The 18,959-nt window shown below is 46.8% G+C and overlaps 1 protein-coding gene across 6 annotated transcripts in view; it reads left to right on the top strand.

The window, feature by feature from the left end:
• USH1C (USH1 protein network component harmonin) overlaps positions 1 to 18,959 on the top strand; it is a 420,974-nt gene that overhangs the window by 150,911 nt on the left and 251,104 nt on the right. For all 6 annotated transcript variants that reach the window (XM_030201080.1, XM_030201079.1, XM_030201078.1 and 3 more), the window contains exon 12: positions 7,840 to 7,982. In XM_030201080.1, the coding sequence (XP_030056940.1) occupies positions 7,840 to 7,982 (143 nt within the window). The remainder of the gene's footprint in view (positions 1 to 7,839; positions 7,983 to 18,959) is intronic.

Here is an 18,959-nt window from a genome sequence, read left to right as displayed (position 1 = left end):
CTTCAGGGTCCGTGGATTTGAGACTGCCTAAAGCCAAAAAAAACATTTGTTCATGTCAGTTATTAAGAGTTATTCAACCTCCTTGCTTTTTGTATAAAATTCACATACAACCTCACTTGCTGTTGTTACTCTTGCTCTTATGTTCAGTTGTCAGCCACCAAAATGGTGTTTACTCATTTAAGTTGCTGAGACGCTCACAGAGGGTCCTGTGCTGGACTCATGATTCCTAAGGGAAATGTTCCTCCTGAAGAAGGAGTGTTCGAAATGCGGTCTCGCATCGAGGAACAAAAGAGAGAAGGTGTGAAGAGTTAGAAGGTGCTTAAAGTCTGGAAACAGTATGTAAATTCCAGGAAGCCCTTGACACACTGCACTGATTCACTCTGCTGAACTAACACTACTCCAAGAAGAGTGCTGGAGAGACTTTGTTGTGAACACTGTGCTCCTGCTTGATGTGATTTAGAAGATTTTTATGATTTAAAAGGACTATAATTTGAACCTTTAAGGACGATATCTAAGACACAAGTGGAAGATTTGAAATTGAGGAAACAACAATTGAGGAGCATGTACACAGATTATGGATATATAGAAATGTGCCCACACAAGGTTCATGTGAATGGGTGGTGAAGTGAAGGGTGTGACTGGGCAAGTTCCGGAACTTACACAGCATAAGTGGTTTTATGTGATATATGTATTGTAATAAAAGAAATTAAATATTTTAAAGGAAGAACGTTTTTTGTGATATAGTTTTGGGATCTGTTCTTCTAGTTTAAATATTTATCCCCAGTAATATATATACTCATTTATAATGACATCAGATGCCTACCTTCTGAGCTAGCCTATAGGTGATCCTGAGCGCTTAGCCTATGCCAGAAGCATATTTCTTACTTGGAACCTTCCTCCCATAGTACAAGTCAGCTCTCTTTAAAGTCCTAGTGTGACAAAAGCCCCTTAAAAGAAATGATTCCACTCTATTCTGAGGTTTAACCCCCAGGGGTGCATGGTGTTTAATCTGAAGATCCATTTCTGTTCTTGCTGGAGGACTATTTTCTTGTCTCCTCCTTTCATATTAAATTTAACTTGTTGTAAGACAATGCATCTAAGCTCTTTGAACTGGTGATTCTTATTAATGCAATGCTCTGCTAAAGGTGCTGTCATTTTCTCAGTGTGTATGTTGCTTTTATGTTCCATTAGTCACGTGGTTAACTTCCTTGAAGTTTGCCCAATATACAGCTGTTTACAAGGGCATATAATGCAGTAAATCACAAATTCTGACTTGCCAGTTGTGTTTGAACGGAGTGTATAAATCTTTCCTAATTGCTGATCTCTAAACTCTCTCTGTTCCAGCATTAATTTGCTAATTTGGCATGCCCCACATTTTCTATGACCAGGTTCGGGTGCATGAATTTGTGGTTCTGGTCTCAAGGCTGAAGGAGATAGAATTTCTTTAAAGTTCCTCCCTCTGCTGAAAGCCGATCTGACTGTGGTTTTTGCAAATACAGGTAGTGTTTGAATAATGTGCCAGTGTTTTTGTTATCATTGAAGCTATAATACTGGTTGTCGTTGAGTATTTTAGAACACGTGAAAATTTCTTCATCCTCTTTCTTATCTACGTTTCTCTGTAGTAAAAGATATTCTCTATTATTGTATTTAGCTCATCTGTAGGCTTGTTGGACTAAGGTCCTAGGGTACCCTCTCTGTCTCAAGCTGTTTGTTAGATCCTTTGAATTATCTTTAAAGCAGGGGCGTATCTGGAATCCGGAGGTAGGGGGGGCCAGAGCCAGAGAGGGGGGGGCACATTTTTGCCTCCCTTCCCCCCCCCCCCCCCCCGCCGCCGCCTCTCTCCACCCCCCTCCCCGCCGTCAACCCTCCCCCGCTGCTTACTTTTGCTGGCGGGGGGCCCAACCCCCGCCAGCCGAGGTCCGACCCGCAGTCTTCATATTTCGTCTTCCTCCGTGGCCATGCTGCAAGGACGTAACGCTGCAGTGCTGCTTTGTTGAATCCAGTTCGGAGTCTGACATTAACTGGCTGTGCTGCAGCTCTGTCTCTACATTTTAGACTTAGATCCCTCCCACCCACCCCTAGGGTGATAGTTCTTATATACCCTCCCAAGCAACCTAATCTGCCTGCAGATAACTGCTCTGTCTCTGTGTTCAGGCTCTTCACCTCCTTTCCTCCCACATTTTTCAAACATAGTGGATGTGACTTGTTCTTACTGGGCAGTGCCTACCTACCTGCTGCCTACCATTCCAGTTTTAAGCCTCTAATCCAGCTCTCCCGTTCTATCTATCGCTTAACACCTCAGTCACTACATATAAACCCGTAACACCTCAGTTACTACTTATGGCCCCTTTACATATTCTCTTCCTTGCCCTGTCCCTTCCTAATCTTTTTCCCTCCCCCTACCGCTGTCTACCACTGGAACTCACTGCCCACCCATGTCCTCTCCCATCTTGCTCACTACTGCAATACCCTACTCACCCCCGTCCCTCACCACCTCACCATCTCTCCTGTCCCCCTCCTCCTTCCTAGCTCTCAACCTTCAACACTTCTTTCCTGCCATTAACCCATCCCCATTCCTCCTAAGCGCATCCCGTCTTCGTCGCCTTCGTCGCCCTACCTCCCCCACCCTCCTCCGCACTCTCTTGCTCCTCCTCCTGCTATCCGCAGGAGACATCAATCCCAATCCAGGTCCCCCACACCTGTCCTCGTCCTATCCATGCAAACGTTTCCGGGATGTCTCCAATCTCATATCTATTCCCCTCCTCCCCCCCTCTTCCCTCCCCTTCTCATGTGCACTGTGGAATGCCCACTCGGTCTGCAACAAACTTCCCTTCACCCACGATCTCTTCATCTCTCATTCCCTTCACCTGCTTGCCCTAACTGAAACCTGGCTCTCCCCTGATGACTCTGCCTCAGTTGCGGCTCTATGCCATGGAGGCTATCTCTTCTCCCACACTCCCTGCCTAGTTGGCCGCGGAGGAGGCGTCGGGTTACTACTCTCGCCCTCCTGTAGCTTCCAACCCCTCCTCCTACCACAGTCTCACTGCTTCTCATCCTTTGAAGTCCACTCCATCCGTCTATTCTACCCGTTGCCACTCAGAGTGGTAGTCATTTACCGCCCCCCTGATAAATCCCTCTCTTCCTTCCTCACCGACTTCGATGCCTGGCTTTCTGTTTTTCTTGAACCCTCATCTCCATCCCTCATTCTCGGAGACTTTAACATACACGTTGATGACCCGTCCAACTCTCACGCTTCTCAGTTCCTCACTCTAACATCCTCCTTCAACCTCCAGCTATGTTCCACCACCCCTACTCACCGTGATGGCCATTGCCTTGACCTCATCCTCTCCTCTTCCGGCTCACCCTCCAATTTCCACGCCTCAGCTCTTCCTGTCTCTGATCATCACCTGATCACCTTCACACTTCTTCACCCTCCCCCTCAGCCCCGCCCAACATTAACCACTACTTCCAGGAATCTCCAGGCTATTGACCCTCCCACCTTATCATCTAGTATTTCTAATCTCCTCCCCTCCATCATGTCCTCCGAGTCTGTCGACGAGGCTGTCTCAGCTTACAATGCCACTCTCTCCTCTGCTCTGGACACCCTTGCACCATCCACCTCCCGTCCCACAAAGCGTACTAATCCCCAGCCCTGGCTGACCCCTTGCATCCGTTACCTTTGCTCCTGCGCTCGATCTGCTGAACGCCTCTGGAGGAAATCTCACACCCATTCAGATTTCCTTCACTACAAATTCATGCTATCCTCCTTCCAGTCCTCACTATTCCTTGCCAAACAGGACTATTACACCCAATTGACTAATTCTCTCAGCTCTAACCCTCATCGTCTCTTCGCCACCCTTAACTCCCTCCTCAAAGTGCCCTCCGCTCCCACCCCCACTCACTCTCTCCTCAATCACTGGCTGACTACTTCCGCGACAAGGTGCAAAAGATCAACCTTGAGTTCAGTACCAAGCCACCTCCTCCTCTTCACCCTTCAACCCTCTCCCTCAACCAACCAACCAACCCAGACCTCCTTCTCCTTTCCTGATATCTCCGAGGAGGAAACCGCCCGCCTTCTTTCCTCCTCAAAATGCACCACTTGTTCCTCTGATCCCATCACCACCAACTTACTTAACACCATCTCTCCTACTATCACCCCCTCCATCTGTCATATCCTCAACCTCTCTCTCTCCACTGCAACTGTCCCCGACACCTTCAAGCATGCTGTAGTCACGCCACTCCTCAAAAAACCATCACTAGACCCTACCTGTCCCTCCAACTACCGCCCCATCTCCCTCCTACCCTTCCTCTCCAAGACACTTGAGTGCGCAGTCCACAGCCGCTGCCTTGATTTTCTCTCCTCTCATGCCATCCTCGATCCGCTTCAATCCGGTTTTCGCCCTCTTCAGCACTCTCTAAAGTCTGTAATGACCTGTTCCTTGTCAAATCCAGAGGCCACTACTCCATCCTCATCCTCCTGGATCTATCCGCCGCTTTTGACACTGTCAATCATGACTTACTTCTTGCCACACTGTCCTCATTTGGGTTCCAGGGCTCTGTCCTCTCCTGGTTCTCCTCCTATCTCTCCCACCGCACCTTCAAAATTCACTCTCATGGATCTTCCTCCACCCCCATCCCCTTATCTGTTGGTGTTCCCCATGGATCGGTCCTTGGACCCCTTCTCTTCTCAATCTACACCTCTTCCCTGGGCTCCCTGATCTCATCTCATGGTTTCCAGTATCATCTCTATGCTGATGACACCCAACTGTATCTCTCCACACCAGATATCACCGCGGAGACCCAGGCAAAGGTATCGGCCTGCTTATCCGACATTGCTGCCTGGATGTCCAACCGCCACCTGAAACTGAACATGTCCAAGACCGAGCTTATCGTCTTTCCACCAAAACCCACTTCTCCTCTTCCTCCACTTTCTATCTCAGTTGATAACACCCTCATCCTCCCCGTCTCATCTGCCCGCATCCTCGGAGTCATCCTTGACTCCTCTCTCTCCTTCTCTGCGCATATCCAGCAGATAGCCAAGACCTGTCGCTTCTTCCTCTTTAACATCAGCAAAATTCGCCTTTTCCTCTCTGAACACACCACCCGAACTCTCGTCCACGCTCTCATTACCTCTCGCCTGGACTACTGCAACTTACTCCTCACTTAGCCATCTATCCCCCCTTCAGTCTGTTCAGAACTCTGCTGCACGTCTCATATTCCACCAGAACCGATATACTCATATCACCCCTCTCCTACAGGTCACTTCACTGGCTTCCGATCAGATACATCATTCAATTCAAGCTTCTCCTTCTTACCTACAAATGCACTCAGTCTGCTGCCCCTCACTATCTTTCTACCCTCATCTCCCCTTACGTTCCCGCCCGTAACCTCCGTTCACAGGATAAATCCCTCCTCTCAGTACCCTTCTCCACCACCGCCAACTCCAGGCTCCGCTCATTCTGCCTCGCCTCACCCTATGCTTGGAACAACCTTCCTGAACCCTTACGCCAAGCCCCCTCCCTGCCCATCTTCAAGTCTTTGCTTAAAGCCCACCTCTTCAATGCTGCGTTCGGCACCTAACCCTTGCCGTTCACTGAATCCAGACTGCCCCAATTTGACTGCCCCTATCGGACCGACCGTTCACTTGTCTATTAGATTGTAAGCTCTTTGAGCAGGGACTGTCTCTCTTTGTTAAATTGTACAGCGCTGCGTAACCCTAGTAGCGCTCTAGAAATGTTAAGTAGTAGTAGTAGTAAAATGACAGCTTGTATACTCTAAAAAAGTATTCCTGTCTGTCTACTTAAGGTAAACAGTCGTCTCTAATCTGCCTTCCACTTTCCTTACCAGAATATCTATAAATGAGATGGTCTGTAGACTGCATTGCTTTGTAAATTTAAGTGTCACATGGCTGTCGTTTTAAGTATGCCAAGAATGTCTCTAATTCCAGTTCTGTCCCGTTCCAAATGCAAAACACATCATCAATGAATCTGACCCAGATTACCACTTTGGCAAAATAGGAAGACAAATATATCTTTTCTTCTTCATATCTTGCCACAAACAAATTGTCTACTGACGGCGCCATGGTAACTCCCATGGCTATACCTGAGTTTTGTTGGAATAATGTACCGTCAAAACTGAAAAAAATTCTTTTTCATCGCTAGAGTGGCTAGAGCTATAATAAACGCAGTTGGAACTCCTTGTTCTTCTCTTCTGTTCAGAATATTCTCTAAAGTATCTAGAGCTTCTGCTTGAGGTATGACAGTATAAAGACTTACTATGTCCATTGTGACTAACCACCAGTCGTGGTACACTTGTCCAATCCCATTGAGAAGATTTAGAAAATCAGTACTAGCCTTGATAAACGATTTGTTGTGCTCCACTCTTGGTTGCAGAAATGTGTCTACATATATAGAGAGGGGTTCAAGTAATGATCCCCTACTCGAGACTATCGGGCATCCAGGGGGGTTGTCAAGTTGTTTATGTATCTAGGGGAGAGTATAGAATATCGGTATTCGAGGGTGTTTTTTGTTCAGAAATGAGAATTCTTTTTGTGTCAGCTTCTAGCATATCAATGACCAGTGATTCGGAAGATTTCTTCCTGTAGTTCCTCTGTTGGGTCTGAGTATAATTCCTCATAGTCTGCTGGATTATATAATTGTCTCCATATTTCATTCATGTACTCTGTTCCTTGCTGAACCACTACTGACCCTCCCTTGTCTGCTCTTCTGATGACTATTCTATGATTATTCCTCAACATTGTAATTGCTCGTTTTTCTTCTTTTGAGCAGTTATAGAATCTTCTATGTTTCATGTGCTCTATCTGGATGAGGTCTCTAGTCACCAGCTGCTTAAAAATCATCAATGCTGGAACAGGGGGTGTAGGGGATATCCATTTTGATTTCAGTTTTACCCAAGACCTATCTTGTGTTCCTTCTGTGTTTTCTCCAAACAATGACTTAATACGTAATATTCTCATAAATTTCTCTAGGTCTACCCTACTTTGGAGCGGCTCATGTTCTACTGTTGGTACAAATGTTAACCCTTTCGCTAAAACTGCATATTCTATTGGTGTTAATGAATAAGTGGACAGGTTGATTACCACCAAACTGTTTACTGCTGTGACCATGTGTACGGTCGATCTGTCCTGTCCTGTCCCTCTGGTTAGACCTCTTCTCCCTCCCTGGCTTCCTTCTAAAAAAGTTCCGCTCCTTCCTGAACTGGAGAAGTCTGTGTCACTAGAGTCTTCTCCATTACCAAATGCAGGCCTTGTACTGGTTGGTTCTTTATTCAACCATGTGTATATGGATTTGTTTTCATAGTCTTTCTCATCGCGGTGAAACTTCTTGATTTCATTCTCTGTAGTTCAAACCGTGCTTGATCTATTTTTCTCTTGAGATCTTTATGTTGTTGACTAAATACATCTGCCTGCTCACTTTGTTTCAACAGATTTTCTGTAGTTTCTATGTCTACCCTAATCTGCACTTTGAGTTCTTTCGTTTTATCGATAATAAGTACCATGAGGTCTAATGAGCATTTGTTGAGTATACCTGCCCATTTTTCTAGGAATTCTTTATCTTCTGCAGATAATTTTGGTTCTTTATTAATTCTCAAACCTCTAGGGATAAATTCCTTCTTACAGTATTCTATTAAAGTGGCTCCATGTAATTCTGCTTTCACACATCTTCTCATCATGACCCTGGTGCCTAAGGGCTAATCTACAAACCATGCCTAACTTTAAGCCCTTCTTATAGAATAGCTCTTTTTTCTATGTTGATTTTTTAGGTGCCATATATAGAATTCCCCACTTTGTATTTATTTCCCTTTGCTGTATAATTACAGGGGAGAGAGCTGTTCATGACAGAGGATGAGAGGTTAACAGAGCAACGCCGCCATGAGCTGGAACGCCAGGAGCTAATGCACCAGAAGAGACTGGCACTGGAGACCAACAAAATCCTTAAAGAACAACAAGAGAAAGAGAGGATGTAAGCAGCTTAAGTGTCTTTCTAGAAAGAGCAAACCCTGGGGGAGGGGGAGGCCATTTGGTTTACAGTTTGGATCAAAATCTAACCAGTCTGGTTTTCAGGATATTTGCAAAAATTATGCAAGAGATAAATTTGCATACAGTCAAGTCACTGTTACAGTAAACTAATGTGAATTTCAATAAATTAACACACAACTTTGCCATTTTAACACTTGTTAAGATGCAAATATTATACATTATTCTCTCAACATACCTTAGTAACTACCCCCTTAAGTTTGGTGCACATTTTTATTTGGGCTTTACCACAACTGCCAAGGCATTATCACATCATTAGCTTACTGTATCAGGCTTTAATGTTTTTGGGGGGTGGGGGGGTTTGGGGTGGGGGGGTTATCACAGGATGAAGTAGAATGTGTTCTAAAAATTACTGCATGTTTTAACTGGCATTTTATTATATCAGGGTAGAGAGGGCTCCGCCACCTCATTTGCAACACAATACCTGCAGATTTGTCTCATGCATATTATTAGGGATATCCTGAAAACCTGATTGGCTAGGGGGGCTCCAGGACAGGTTTGGGAACTACTGATCTAGAGGTTGCCCACCCATTGCACATATAGAATTTGTTGTTATTCATCAGTGAAGATTTTGCAACATATCCTGTGGACAGCAACACTTGTGCCTACTGTGCTTTCCTGCCTAGCACTTTCTGGAAGTGATCAAAGCCTCCAGTGTGAAAGATCAGCATAGAAAATACACCCTGGCATCTTAATTATAGTTACATTGTCAGGATGTGAAACAGCCTGCTTTGTAGCTGTAGATAAGGAATACTGGGAGTCACTGGCTTGCATTATGTACTGTGATTTGTTTGTTTTTTTAAAAAGGCTGTTCTTTTTACTACTACTCCAAATTATTATGTACCAGCCACCCACAATTTAGACAGATAAAAGACTATGAAGGCCAGCATATGAGAAAGGCAATTCTTTAATTCTTACCAAGATAAAATTACAATTACAAATGCTAGTTTCTCATGTGGAGAGGAGGGGACACAAACATGTGGTCTGCCTCTACCTCTCCAATGCAATACTCTGATTCAATTGTTTATATACCTTTTGTGTTAAGCACTGCTTCAGCACTTATCTTCATGAGAGATCATTCTGTTTCTGTTCTCACCATATATCTTCCCTTAAGTCGCTAAATCACATTCTTTTATTTATTTCCCAAGGCCTGCTTTGCCTGCCCCCTAAGGGTATAAATTCCTGAATTTACACAGGCTCATGTTCTTTAATAAATTACAGACTTCTCAATTTCTGATAGATTCCAGAGTGGCTTGTCAGCCTCTGCCTTTTTTGACCTGTGCTGGGGTACTGACCTGTGCTCATAATCTTACAGGTTATACATTTGCTACAACTGTATCTGTTTTACCTTTTGTGGTACTGCCTCCCAGACTGAAATCTGTATACATATGTCCTCTTTAACAGCATAACCTGCTGTACAATAAGCTGATTCTTGTCCTTTTACAAAGCCGTGGTAAAAGTGGCCTGCAGTAGTGTGAGCATGTCTTTGGGCACATGCTGGGCCACTTTTTACTGTGACTGGGAATAAGGCCATTTTTAATGGGCTGGTAAACGGGCATGTGCAAAAATTAAAACTAGCATGTGCCTAGTTGTACCGCCATGGATTTACAGCTTGTCTCACTAACACAGACTGCTCAGTAATTACCGTGGATTCTTTTAGATTCGTAATAAGTAAATGAAACCTTTATTAGGGAAGCTAAATTCTACAATGATATATATATATATATATATATATATATATATATACATATACAATGGTTAGCTCTATAAACATTCATTACATCACTGGTCTCTACATCTCTTAGACCAGGAAAAGAGGCAAACACAATGATTAACTGTAACTGTATAAACAATTATTACATCACTGGTCTCTACATCTAAGCAATGCAAAGAGTTCTTAGACCAGGAAAGAAACACTAATATACATACAATCATCAGTGGTCTCCATCATCCAGGCTCTTATCAACAGCTGGTGGGGCCCGGTTCACACAGCGAGAGCTAGGAGCTTTGGACCAGGAACAAACCTTCTGCGCAGTCTGTACGTTACTCACAGATGAACCCCACCTTATAGTGACAAGCCCTCCCTTTTTATTAAGCTCTGAGCCCATGTCCAGAGCTAAGGAAAGTTACAGAAAGCTTCTATGGAAAATCACAGAATGCTTACCGTGGTCACATGCTTTCCCAAGTCCAGGTGGCCAGGCTGGGCCTGGGAAATAAGTGCATCCTCTCCTTTGCATACCAAATTAGTTAGAGCTGTGTCTTATCTTCTGGATCCCAACTTGTTTACAAGAAAAGTTACTTTCGGTCAAAGACAAGATTTAGAGTGTATTATCGGACAAAAGCAGGTTTGAAAAGTAATCCTTTAAGGTAACACTTAAACAATCATTTTTAAACAGAATTACTTCTAATCAACCATGCAGACCCCGAATGCACTGGTCGTTCAAGACAGGGTTGAAAAACAATCTTTAAAATTCACTTCCATTACAATCGGTCCTTGATTTTCAACTTTGTCTGAACGGCAGTCCATACATAAGTCATTACTCTACATCAGGTAAAACAATAAAAAAAAAGTATTAAGACAGATTATACAAATGGATAATATACTGAGCACTAATTTCAACAAACATACTAAAATTAACAGGAAGTATAATCCAAGGTCAAATAGTAATAATAATGCTGCCCCCTAATAGCTTATCAAAATTCAGTATTACAAATAATACACACTGCTTAGTTACCTTAAACTACACAATTTGCCAAGAACAAAAGAGGTCAATGCACAAGGCAGTATTTGAAATTATTAATCAGGTTGTAGAAGGAACCCACAGGTGAAATTCACCTCCACAAGTGTTCAGAGTTAGTCATCCTGAGCCTTATTCCATTGTATAAGGGCAAATAAATGTTACTACATGCAAGTCGTAAATTATGCTATATTAATTTCTACTTGTAAACTATCTGAGTATGATAAACTATACCAAAAGCTCCTAACAATGTATCATACTAAATTAATTTTACTCTACAATTAAGGCAATTAAGAGTACTACAGTTTTTACACAGGTGTAGTGTTCACACAGGAAGAATATAAACATTTGCTAATAACACATTGGTAGTGTAAATGTCAACAATGTCCGCATTTTGGGGTCAACAATGCTATATTGACTGTCTCTGACTTGTGCAAGTCATATTAAACTCATTCATGTGACAGGACTTCTTTCCATATTTGTCACGTTTCCAAAGCTGGAAACTGGGTTTGTGAGCCCTTGGACCACTGCCGAGGAGCGGCAGCGGCAGGCAAAACCACCCTCAAATCAGGGACAGGGCAGAACAGGACTGGAACCCCGGACAGGGGTTGCAGCAGAGGCAAAACCAGCTGGAACAGGCAGAGCAGGAACCCTAGTCTTCACCTGCGCTTAGCTGCTTTTCCCAAGGAGTTGAGCCCCTGGGTGCAGGCGGCCAGCAGGGCTTTGCAGGACAGGGCAGGGGCAGGATACCAACAAGAAACACACAACAGAGAAGGACTAAAAGCTGCCAGCGCAGCCACTAAACAAGAAACACAAACGGATAAGAAATAGGACTGAAAGCTGCCAGGCATCCACTAAACAAGACACGCAGAAAACCAAGGTCTAGACACAGAAATACAAACAAGAGTCAGGACTAGGACAGTACAAGCTAAGCGACACAAAACTAAACTAGCATCAGGCAGGGAACTAGAACAGGAAACTAAACTAACCAGAAGTGCAACAAGCACCAACATATCAGGGCCTTAGACGATGCAAAGGCAGAGAATTTCCAACTGACTAATAAACCCAGCAGCAGCTGAGGCTCAGCTGCAGCAATCACCAGGCAACTACTGGTGCTGTGTAGGTTCAACCAAAGCAAGCAAGTCTGGCAGCCCGTAAGATCCGGACCGGACTGGGCAGAAATCTGGAACGGGTGATAGTCCATAGCAGCCACCGGTTCTGGCCACCAGAGGGCAAGGTGAGCACAGACGTAGCAATACTTGAGTGTTGTTGACAGTTGCCACAGAACACATCTAGTTAGCCGAACATGTGTAATTATCTTGTTGTCAGATTTCACTCTGATTCTTCCACTGCCAAATCAGCTTGCCTTGTCTTTCAGTGGTAAGATGTAGTCGTCCACCGGGGGTAATGGCAATACCCAAAGACACCATAAGAAGGAGGATTATACTGACTTTTACAAGGATCTATAAATGAAACATATTAACAGATTAATTACTCTCTAAGATAACATTTATTCGCTGGGACATAAGTCTATTTTCCCCGCCCAGATCGGAGGATCAGGATGGTATTGTCCGCCCCTTGGGCAATAATTTCAGCAAACTGTGGGGGCCTATTTTCTTGGGTAACCCACACTTTTGCACCTAGAGACAGATTAGTGGATCCAAAGCCTTTATCCCCTCGTGTGGTAAAGGTGGTGGGTGGATCCAACTTCACAATTCCAGATTGTAACACGGGTAAAATTAATAATTAAGCAATTCTATCATTAGCCTGAATTAACGTATTTTTCGGACTATAAGACGCACCGGACCATAAGACGCACCTAGGTTTTAGAGGAGGGAAATAGGAAAAAAAAAATTTTCCTTTTTCCCTCCTCTAAAACCTAGGTGCTCCGGTGCGTCTTGTCCGAATCCCTCCCTCCGAGTTCCTGTCACCACTTCTCCCTACTCATGTCATGCGATCTTCCCTGGTGGTCTAGTGACGTCGGGGCAGGAAAGAGCCCCCTCTTTCCTGCCCACCACGCTGCTCTCCATCCTCCTGTATGCAGCCTGATGGTCTCGGCGAGATTCAAAATGGCCGCCGAGAATTGAAGTCTTGCCGAGACCGTCAGGCCGATACCAAATTTATTTTCCAATTCTTTAATGATCCCCCTATTTTACGTATTTGTTGTTTCAACAGACCATTCATTTGTTCAATTAAACCTACTGCCTGTGGATAATAGGGAATATGAAAAATCCAATATATATATTATTGTCTGAAGCATATTGTACCAATTAGCCTTCAAAAAATGGGAACCATTATCAATTCTAAAGTTTTATTCTCCGAGGACAAGCAGGCTGCTTGTTCTCACTGATGGGTAACGTTCGACGGCAGCCCCAGGATCGGAGATCTTCCTAGCAACAAAGTTTGCTAGCCCTCGTGCGCGCACCGCGCATGCGCAACCGTCTTTCCGCTCATAGCGCGAGCGTGCTCCTCAGTCTCTTTTTTTTCTGCGGCTCAGGACGGCTGTTTTATGGTGGTTCTGCGCTTCAGGAGACCCTCGCAGCGTTTTTCGCCGCTCTTCGGAGTGTTTTCTGAGTGAGTTCGCTTGTCTTTTTGTTTATATTAAAAAAAAAAAAAGTTTTTTCTTTACTGTATTTCCTTAGTTTTGTTCCTCGTAAGTTTCCTTTCGTCGTCATGTGCGGCCATTTTGGCTGCCCGTACGGGTTTTTCCCAGTTTTGGTGCCTTTTTTCGGCATCTTCGCAAATTTTGATTTCGCCGGTGCGATTTTTCCACCCATGTCCTTGAAGCCTGCCAGCGGCTTCAAGAAGTGCACGCAGTGAATCCAGACGATCTCGCTCACTGATAGGCACGTTTCGTGTCTTCAGTGTCTGGGGGCTGGTCATCGCACCGACGCCTGCATGTTGTGTCTTCAGCTGAAGAAGAGGACCCAGGCGGTGAGATTTGCTCAGTGGAACCTTTTGTTCGGAGCTCCGTCCGGTACGTCGACGGCGCCAGCGGTACCGAGGTCATCGTCGGTATCGATGTCGGCATCGGAGAGTGCATCGACGTCAGGAGCGCAGGTGATGGCTGTCCATAGACCCTCCCATGCTGGTAGCAGTGAGCCATCGAGTCGGTCTCCACCTGCCTTGAGGGCTCCTGTGGTACAGGCCTCCCGGGACCAACTTCTTTCGGACCCGGCCCCGAGGAGACGTGTGGATTCCACGTCATCCTCGTCGGTACCGGGAGGTACCGCTGACGTGCTTCGAGCGAAGGCGAAGAAGCACCATCATCGGTCACCTTCCCATCACGGTACCGAGAGCTCCGGGGGGCCGAAGGATTCGGCGCCCGTGAAGCATCGACGCCAGGAGGACCACTCACCCTCCATACAAGAGGTGTCAAAGCGCTCTTCTCCGGACAGCTCGGTACCGCCTCCTCGCCCCAGGCAGGTTCTGGCTTCGTTGCCTGTACCGTCCCCACTGCCTTGCTCGACCGATACTCTAGATGAGCACCTACGAGCCATTCTTCCAGGGATTCTGGAAGGGCTGCTGCGACCATCTGTTCTGGTACCGGTGGTGCTTGCGCCGTCAGTACCGTCGAGAGATGTGGCGGTTGGCTCCCCACCCGTGGTGAGGGAGCTTCGTCGCGGGTGGCAAGGGAGTCTTCTTCTCGGCATCGCCATAGAGGACTTAGTTCCTCGGCATCGAGACGGGCTCGGCTTCGGACTGAAGTTAGAGAACTTGTGCCCGATACCAAAGGTGAGGCCTCGTGGGAGGCAGAGGAGGACCCCAGATATTTCTCTGATGAGGAGTCTTGTGGCCTTCCTTCTGATCCTACTCTTTCGCCAGAGAGAAAGCTTTCTCCCCCTTAGAGTCTGTCTTTCTCTTCATTTGTTCAGGAAATGTCTATGGTCATTCCCTTCCCAGTGGTTACCGAGGATGAGCCCTGGGCTGAGATGTTCGAGGTCCTGGACTATCCTTCGCCACCTAAGGAGTCGCCCACTGTTCCCCTGCATAATGTCCTGAAACAGACATTGCTGGCGAACTAGACGAAACCATTAAGTAATCCCACCATTCCCAGAAAGATTGAGTCCCAGTATCGGATCCACGGGGACCCAGAGTTGATGAAGACAGTTGCCTCATGACTCTGGAGTTGTGGATTTGGCTCTCAAGAAAGTCAAGAGTACTAGGGATTACGCCTCGGCGCCCCCGGGACGGGAGTCTAGGACTCTGGACTCTTTTGGGAGGAAGGCCTACCATTCTGCTATGCTCGTGTCCAAGATCCAGTCGTACCAGCTCTACACGAGCAACCACTTGCGGAACAATGTGCGACAGCTGACGGACTTGGTCGATAAGCTCCCGTCGGAGCAGGCTAAGCCTTTTCAGGAGGTGGTCAGGCAGCTGAAGGCGGGTTGCAAATTCCTGTCCAGGGGTGTTTATGACACTTTTGATGTTGCATCCAGGGCCGCTGCTCAAGGTATAGTGATGCGCAGACTCTCATGGCTGCGTGCCTCTGACCTGGAAAATAGAGTCCAGCAGCGGATTGCTGATGCTTCTTGCCGGGGGATAACATTTTTGGCGAGAAGGTCGAACAGGTGATAGAGCAGCTCCACCAGCGGGACACCGCCTTCGACAAACTCTCCCACCGGACACCTGCGGCATCTACCTCAACAGGTAGACGTTTTTATGGGGAAGGAGGAATGCTCCCTACGCTTATAGTAAGCGTAGGTACAATCCACCTGCCCGCCAGCCTGCTCAGGCTAGGCCCCAGCACACTCATTTACGTCAACAGCGTGCGCCCCAGCAGGCCCCTGCAGCTCCCCAGCAAAAGCAAAGGACGGGCTTTTGACTGGCTCCAGGCGAGCATAGCCGATACAAAAGTGTCCGTGCTGGACGATCTGCCGGTAGGAGGGAGGTTGAAGTTTTTTCACCAAAGGTGGCCTCTTGTAACCTCCGACCGGTGGGTTCTCCAAATAGTCCGGCTAGGATACTCCCTCAATTTGATCTCAAAACCTCCAAATTGCCCTCCAGGAGCTCAGTCCTTCAGCTTCCAGCACAGGCAGGTACTTGCAGAGGAACTCTCCGCCCTTCTCAGCGCCAATGCGGTCGAGCCCGTGCCACCGGGGCAGGAAGGGCTGGGATTCTATTCCAGGTGCTTCCTTGTGGAAAAGAAAACAGGGGGGATGCGTCCCATCCTAGACCTAAGGGCCCTGAACAAATATCTGGTTCGAGAAAAGTTCAGGATGCTTTCTCTGGGCACCCTTCTTCCCATGATTCAGAAAAACGATTGGCTATGCTCTCTGGACTTAAAGGATGCTTATACTCGCATCCCGATACTACCAGCTCACAAGCAGTATCTTCGATTCCGTCTGGGAACACGGCATTTTCAGTATTGTGTGCTACCCTTTGGTCTCGCCTCTGCGCCCAGAGTGTTCACGAAATACCTGGCAGTCGTGGCGGCGTCTCTATGCAGACTGGGAGTGCATGTGTTCCCTTATCTCGACGATTGGCTGGTGAAGAACACCTCGGAGGCAGGAGCTCTACAGTCCATGCGGATGACTATTCGACTCCTGGAGCTACTAGGGTTTGTGATAAATTATCCAAAGTCCCGCCTTCTTCCAGTTCAACGACTAGAATTCATAGGAGCTCTGCTAGACTCCCAGACTGCTCATGCCTACCTTCCCGAGGCGAGGATGGACAATCTCCTGTCCCTTGTTTCCTGGGTTCGAGTGTCTCAGCAGATCACAGCTCAGCAGATGTTGAGATTACTCGGCCACATGGCCTCCACAGTTCATGTGACTCCCATGGCTCGTCTTCACATGAGATCAGCTCAATGGACCCTAGCTTCCCAGTGGTTTCAAGCTGCGGGGGATCTAGAGGATGTGATCCACCTGTCCACAGTTTTTCTCAAATCCTTACATTGGTGGATAATTCGCTCCAATTTGACCTTGGGACGTCCCTTTCAAATTCCTCAGCCACAAAAAGTGCTGACTACGGATGCGTCCCTCCTGGGGTGGGGAGCTCATGTCGATGGGCTCCACACCCAAGGCTGTTGGTCCCTCCAGGAAGCAGGTTTTCAGACCAATCTCCTGGAGTTTCGAGCAGTCTGGAATGCACTAAAGGCTTTCAGAGGTCGGCTGTCTTATCAAATTATTCAAATTCAATCAGGTTGCTGTGTACTACATCAACAAGCAGGGGGGCACCGGATCTCGCCCCCTGTGTCAGGAAGCTGTCAGGGTGTGACTTTGGGCTCGCCAGCACGGCATGTTTCTCTAAGCCACGTATCTGGCAGGCATAAACAACAGTCTGGCCGACAAGTTGAGCAGGATAATGCAACCTCACAAGTGGTCTCTCAACTTGAGAGTAGTACGCAAGATCTTCCAAACGTGGGGCACCCCCTTGGTAGATCTTTTTGCCACTCAGATCAATCACAAGGTTCCTCAGTTCTGTTCCAGACTTCAGGCCCACAGCAGACTAGCATCAGATGCCTTTCTCCTTTATTGGGGGAAGGGCCTCCTGTATGCGTGTCCTCCCATACCCTTGGTAGGGAAGACTTTGCTGAAACTCAAGCAGGATCGTGGAAGCATGATTCTGATTGCTCCCTTCTGGCCGCGTCAGATCTGGTTCCCTCTTCTTCTGGAGTTGTCCTCAGAAGAACCGTGGAGATTGTTTTCCAACCCTCATCACTCAGAACGAGGGGGCGCTTCTGCATCCCAACCTCCAGTCCCTGGCTCTCACGGCCTGGATGTTGAGAGCATAGACCTTGCCTCCGTGGGTCTTTCTGAGGGTGTCTGCCGAGTCTTGCTTGCTTCCAGAAAAGATTCCACGAAGAGGTGTTATTCTTTCAAATGGAAGAGGGTTGCTGTCTGGTGTGACAGCAAGGCCCTAGATCCTCGTTCTTGTCCTACACAGACCCTGCTTGAATACCTTCTGCACTTGTCCGAATCTGGTCTCAAGACCAACTCTGTAAGGGTTCACCTTAGCGCAATTAGTGCTTTTCATTATCGTGTAGAGGGTAAGCCTATCTCGGGACAGCCTTTAGTTCGCTTCATGAGAGGTTTGCTTTTGTCAAAGCCCCCTATCAAGCCTCCTACGGTGTCATGGGATCTCAATGTCGTTCTCACCCAGCTGATGAAACCTCCTTTTGAGCCACTGAATTCCTGCCATCTGAAGTACTTGACATGGAAGGTCATTTTCTTGGTGGCAGTCACTTCAGCTCGTAGAGTCAGTGAGCTTCAAGCCTTGGTAGCTCATGCTCCTTATACTAAATTTCATCATAACAGAGTAGTCCTCCTCACTCATACTAAGTTCTTGCCAAAGTTGGTGTCGGAGTTCCATCTGAACTAGTCAGTTGTCTTGCCGACATTCTTTCCCCGTCCTCATACTCGCCCTGCTGAGCTATCAATTGCACACATTGGACTGCAAGCGAGCATTGGCCTTCTATCTGGAGCCAACAAGCCCATTCAGACAGTCCACCCAAATGTTTGTTCCTCCACGACCCTCCAGACCGGTCAAGACGTGTGGGTTATGTCCTCCTACCAGCAGAGGGAGACTGAGAAACACTGAGCTTTTGAATACTGTATATATAACCTGTGCAGTACATCCACTAGCCAGTATTTTCTCAGTCTCAGCAGAGGTAGATGGACAGCCTGTGCAGTCTTCAGTAGTCTGGTGAGGTAGTTTGACTATTCGGTTAAGGGGATTTTCTCTTATTGCCAAATTTATTGGTTTTGACTATTCCCTGTACGTGTGTTAAAAAAAAAAAAGAGTGCTTCGGGGCCCTGGTTCCGGTGGGGCCCAGGTTTTCCCCCTGGGGTGTCACACCTGTTTTCAGGTCCCTCCCCCTGTGCTGCTCTCTATGGAGATTCTGGCAGCTTTGTGCCTCGGCTGCTTTTATAATATTGTAGCCTTGAGTGCCTCCCACTTCTCAGCTGCCAAATTGGGTTGATGTCTCTTTAAGAGCTATCTGAGGCTATATCTATCTAGGAACGGACGGCAGGTTCAATTCCTGTTGGTAGCGAGAGAGAGCAGTGCGAGTGATTGTTGTGGGGAAGTGGTGAGTGAGAAGTTTTGACGCCGCTTCACACAGCGTGTTGTGAGCTTCGGAGTGATGGCAGGCAAACTCCTCCGGTGTCGCGCGTGTTCGCGCCGAGGAGTAGAATCTCCGGGAGGTCAGTGCCGGTTGTGCG

Source organism: Microcaecilia unicolor, chromosome 4 (genome assembly GCF_901765095.1).
Source record: "Microcaecilia unicolor chromosome 4, aMicUni1.1, whole genome shotgun sequence".
In the NCBI taxonomy this organism is placed as follows: domain Eukaryota; kingdom Metazoa; phylum Chordata; class Amphibia; order Gymnophiona; family Siphonopidae; genus Microcaecilia; species Microcaecilia unicolor.
This window is presented reverse-complemented; position numbering and strand designations above follow the sequence as displayed.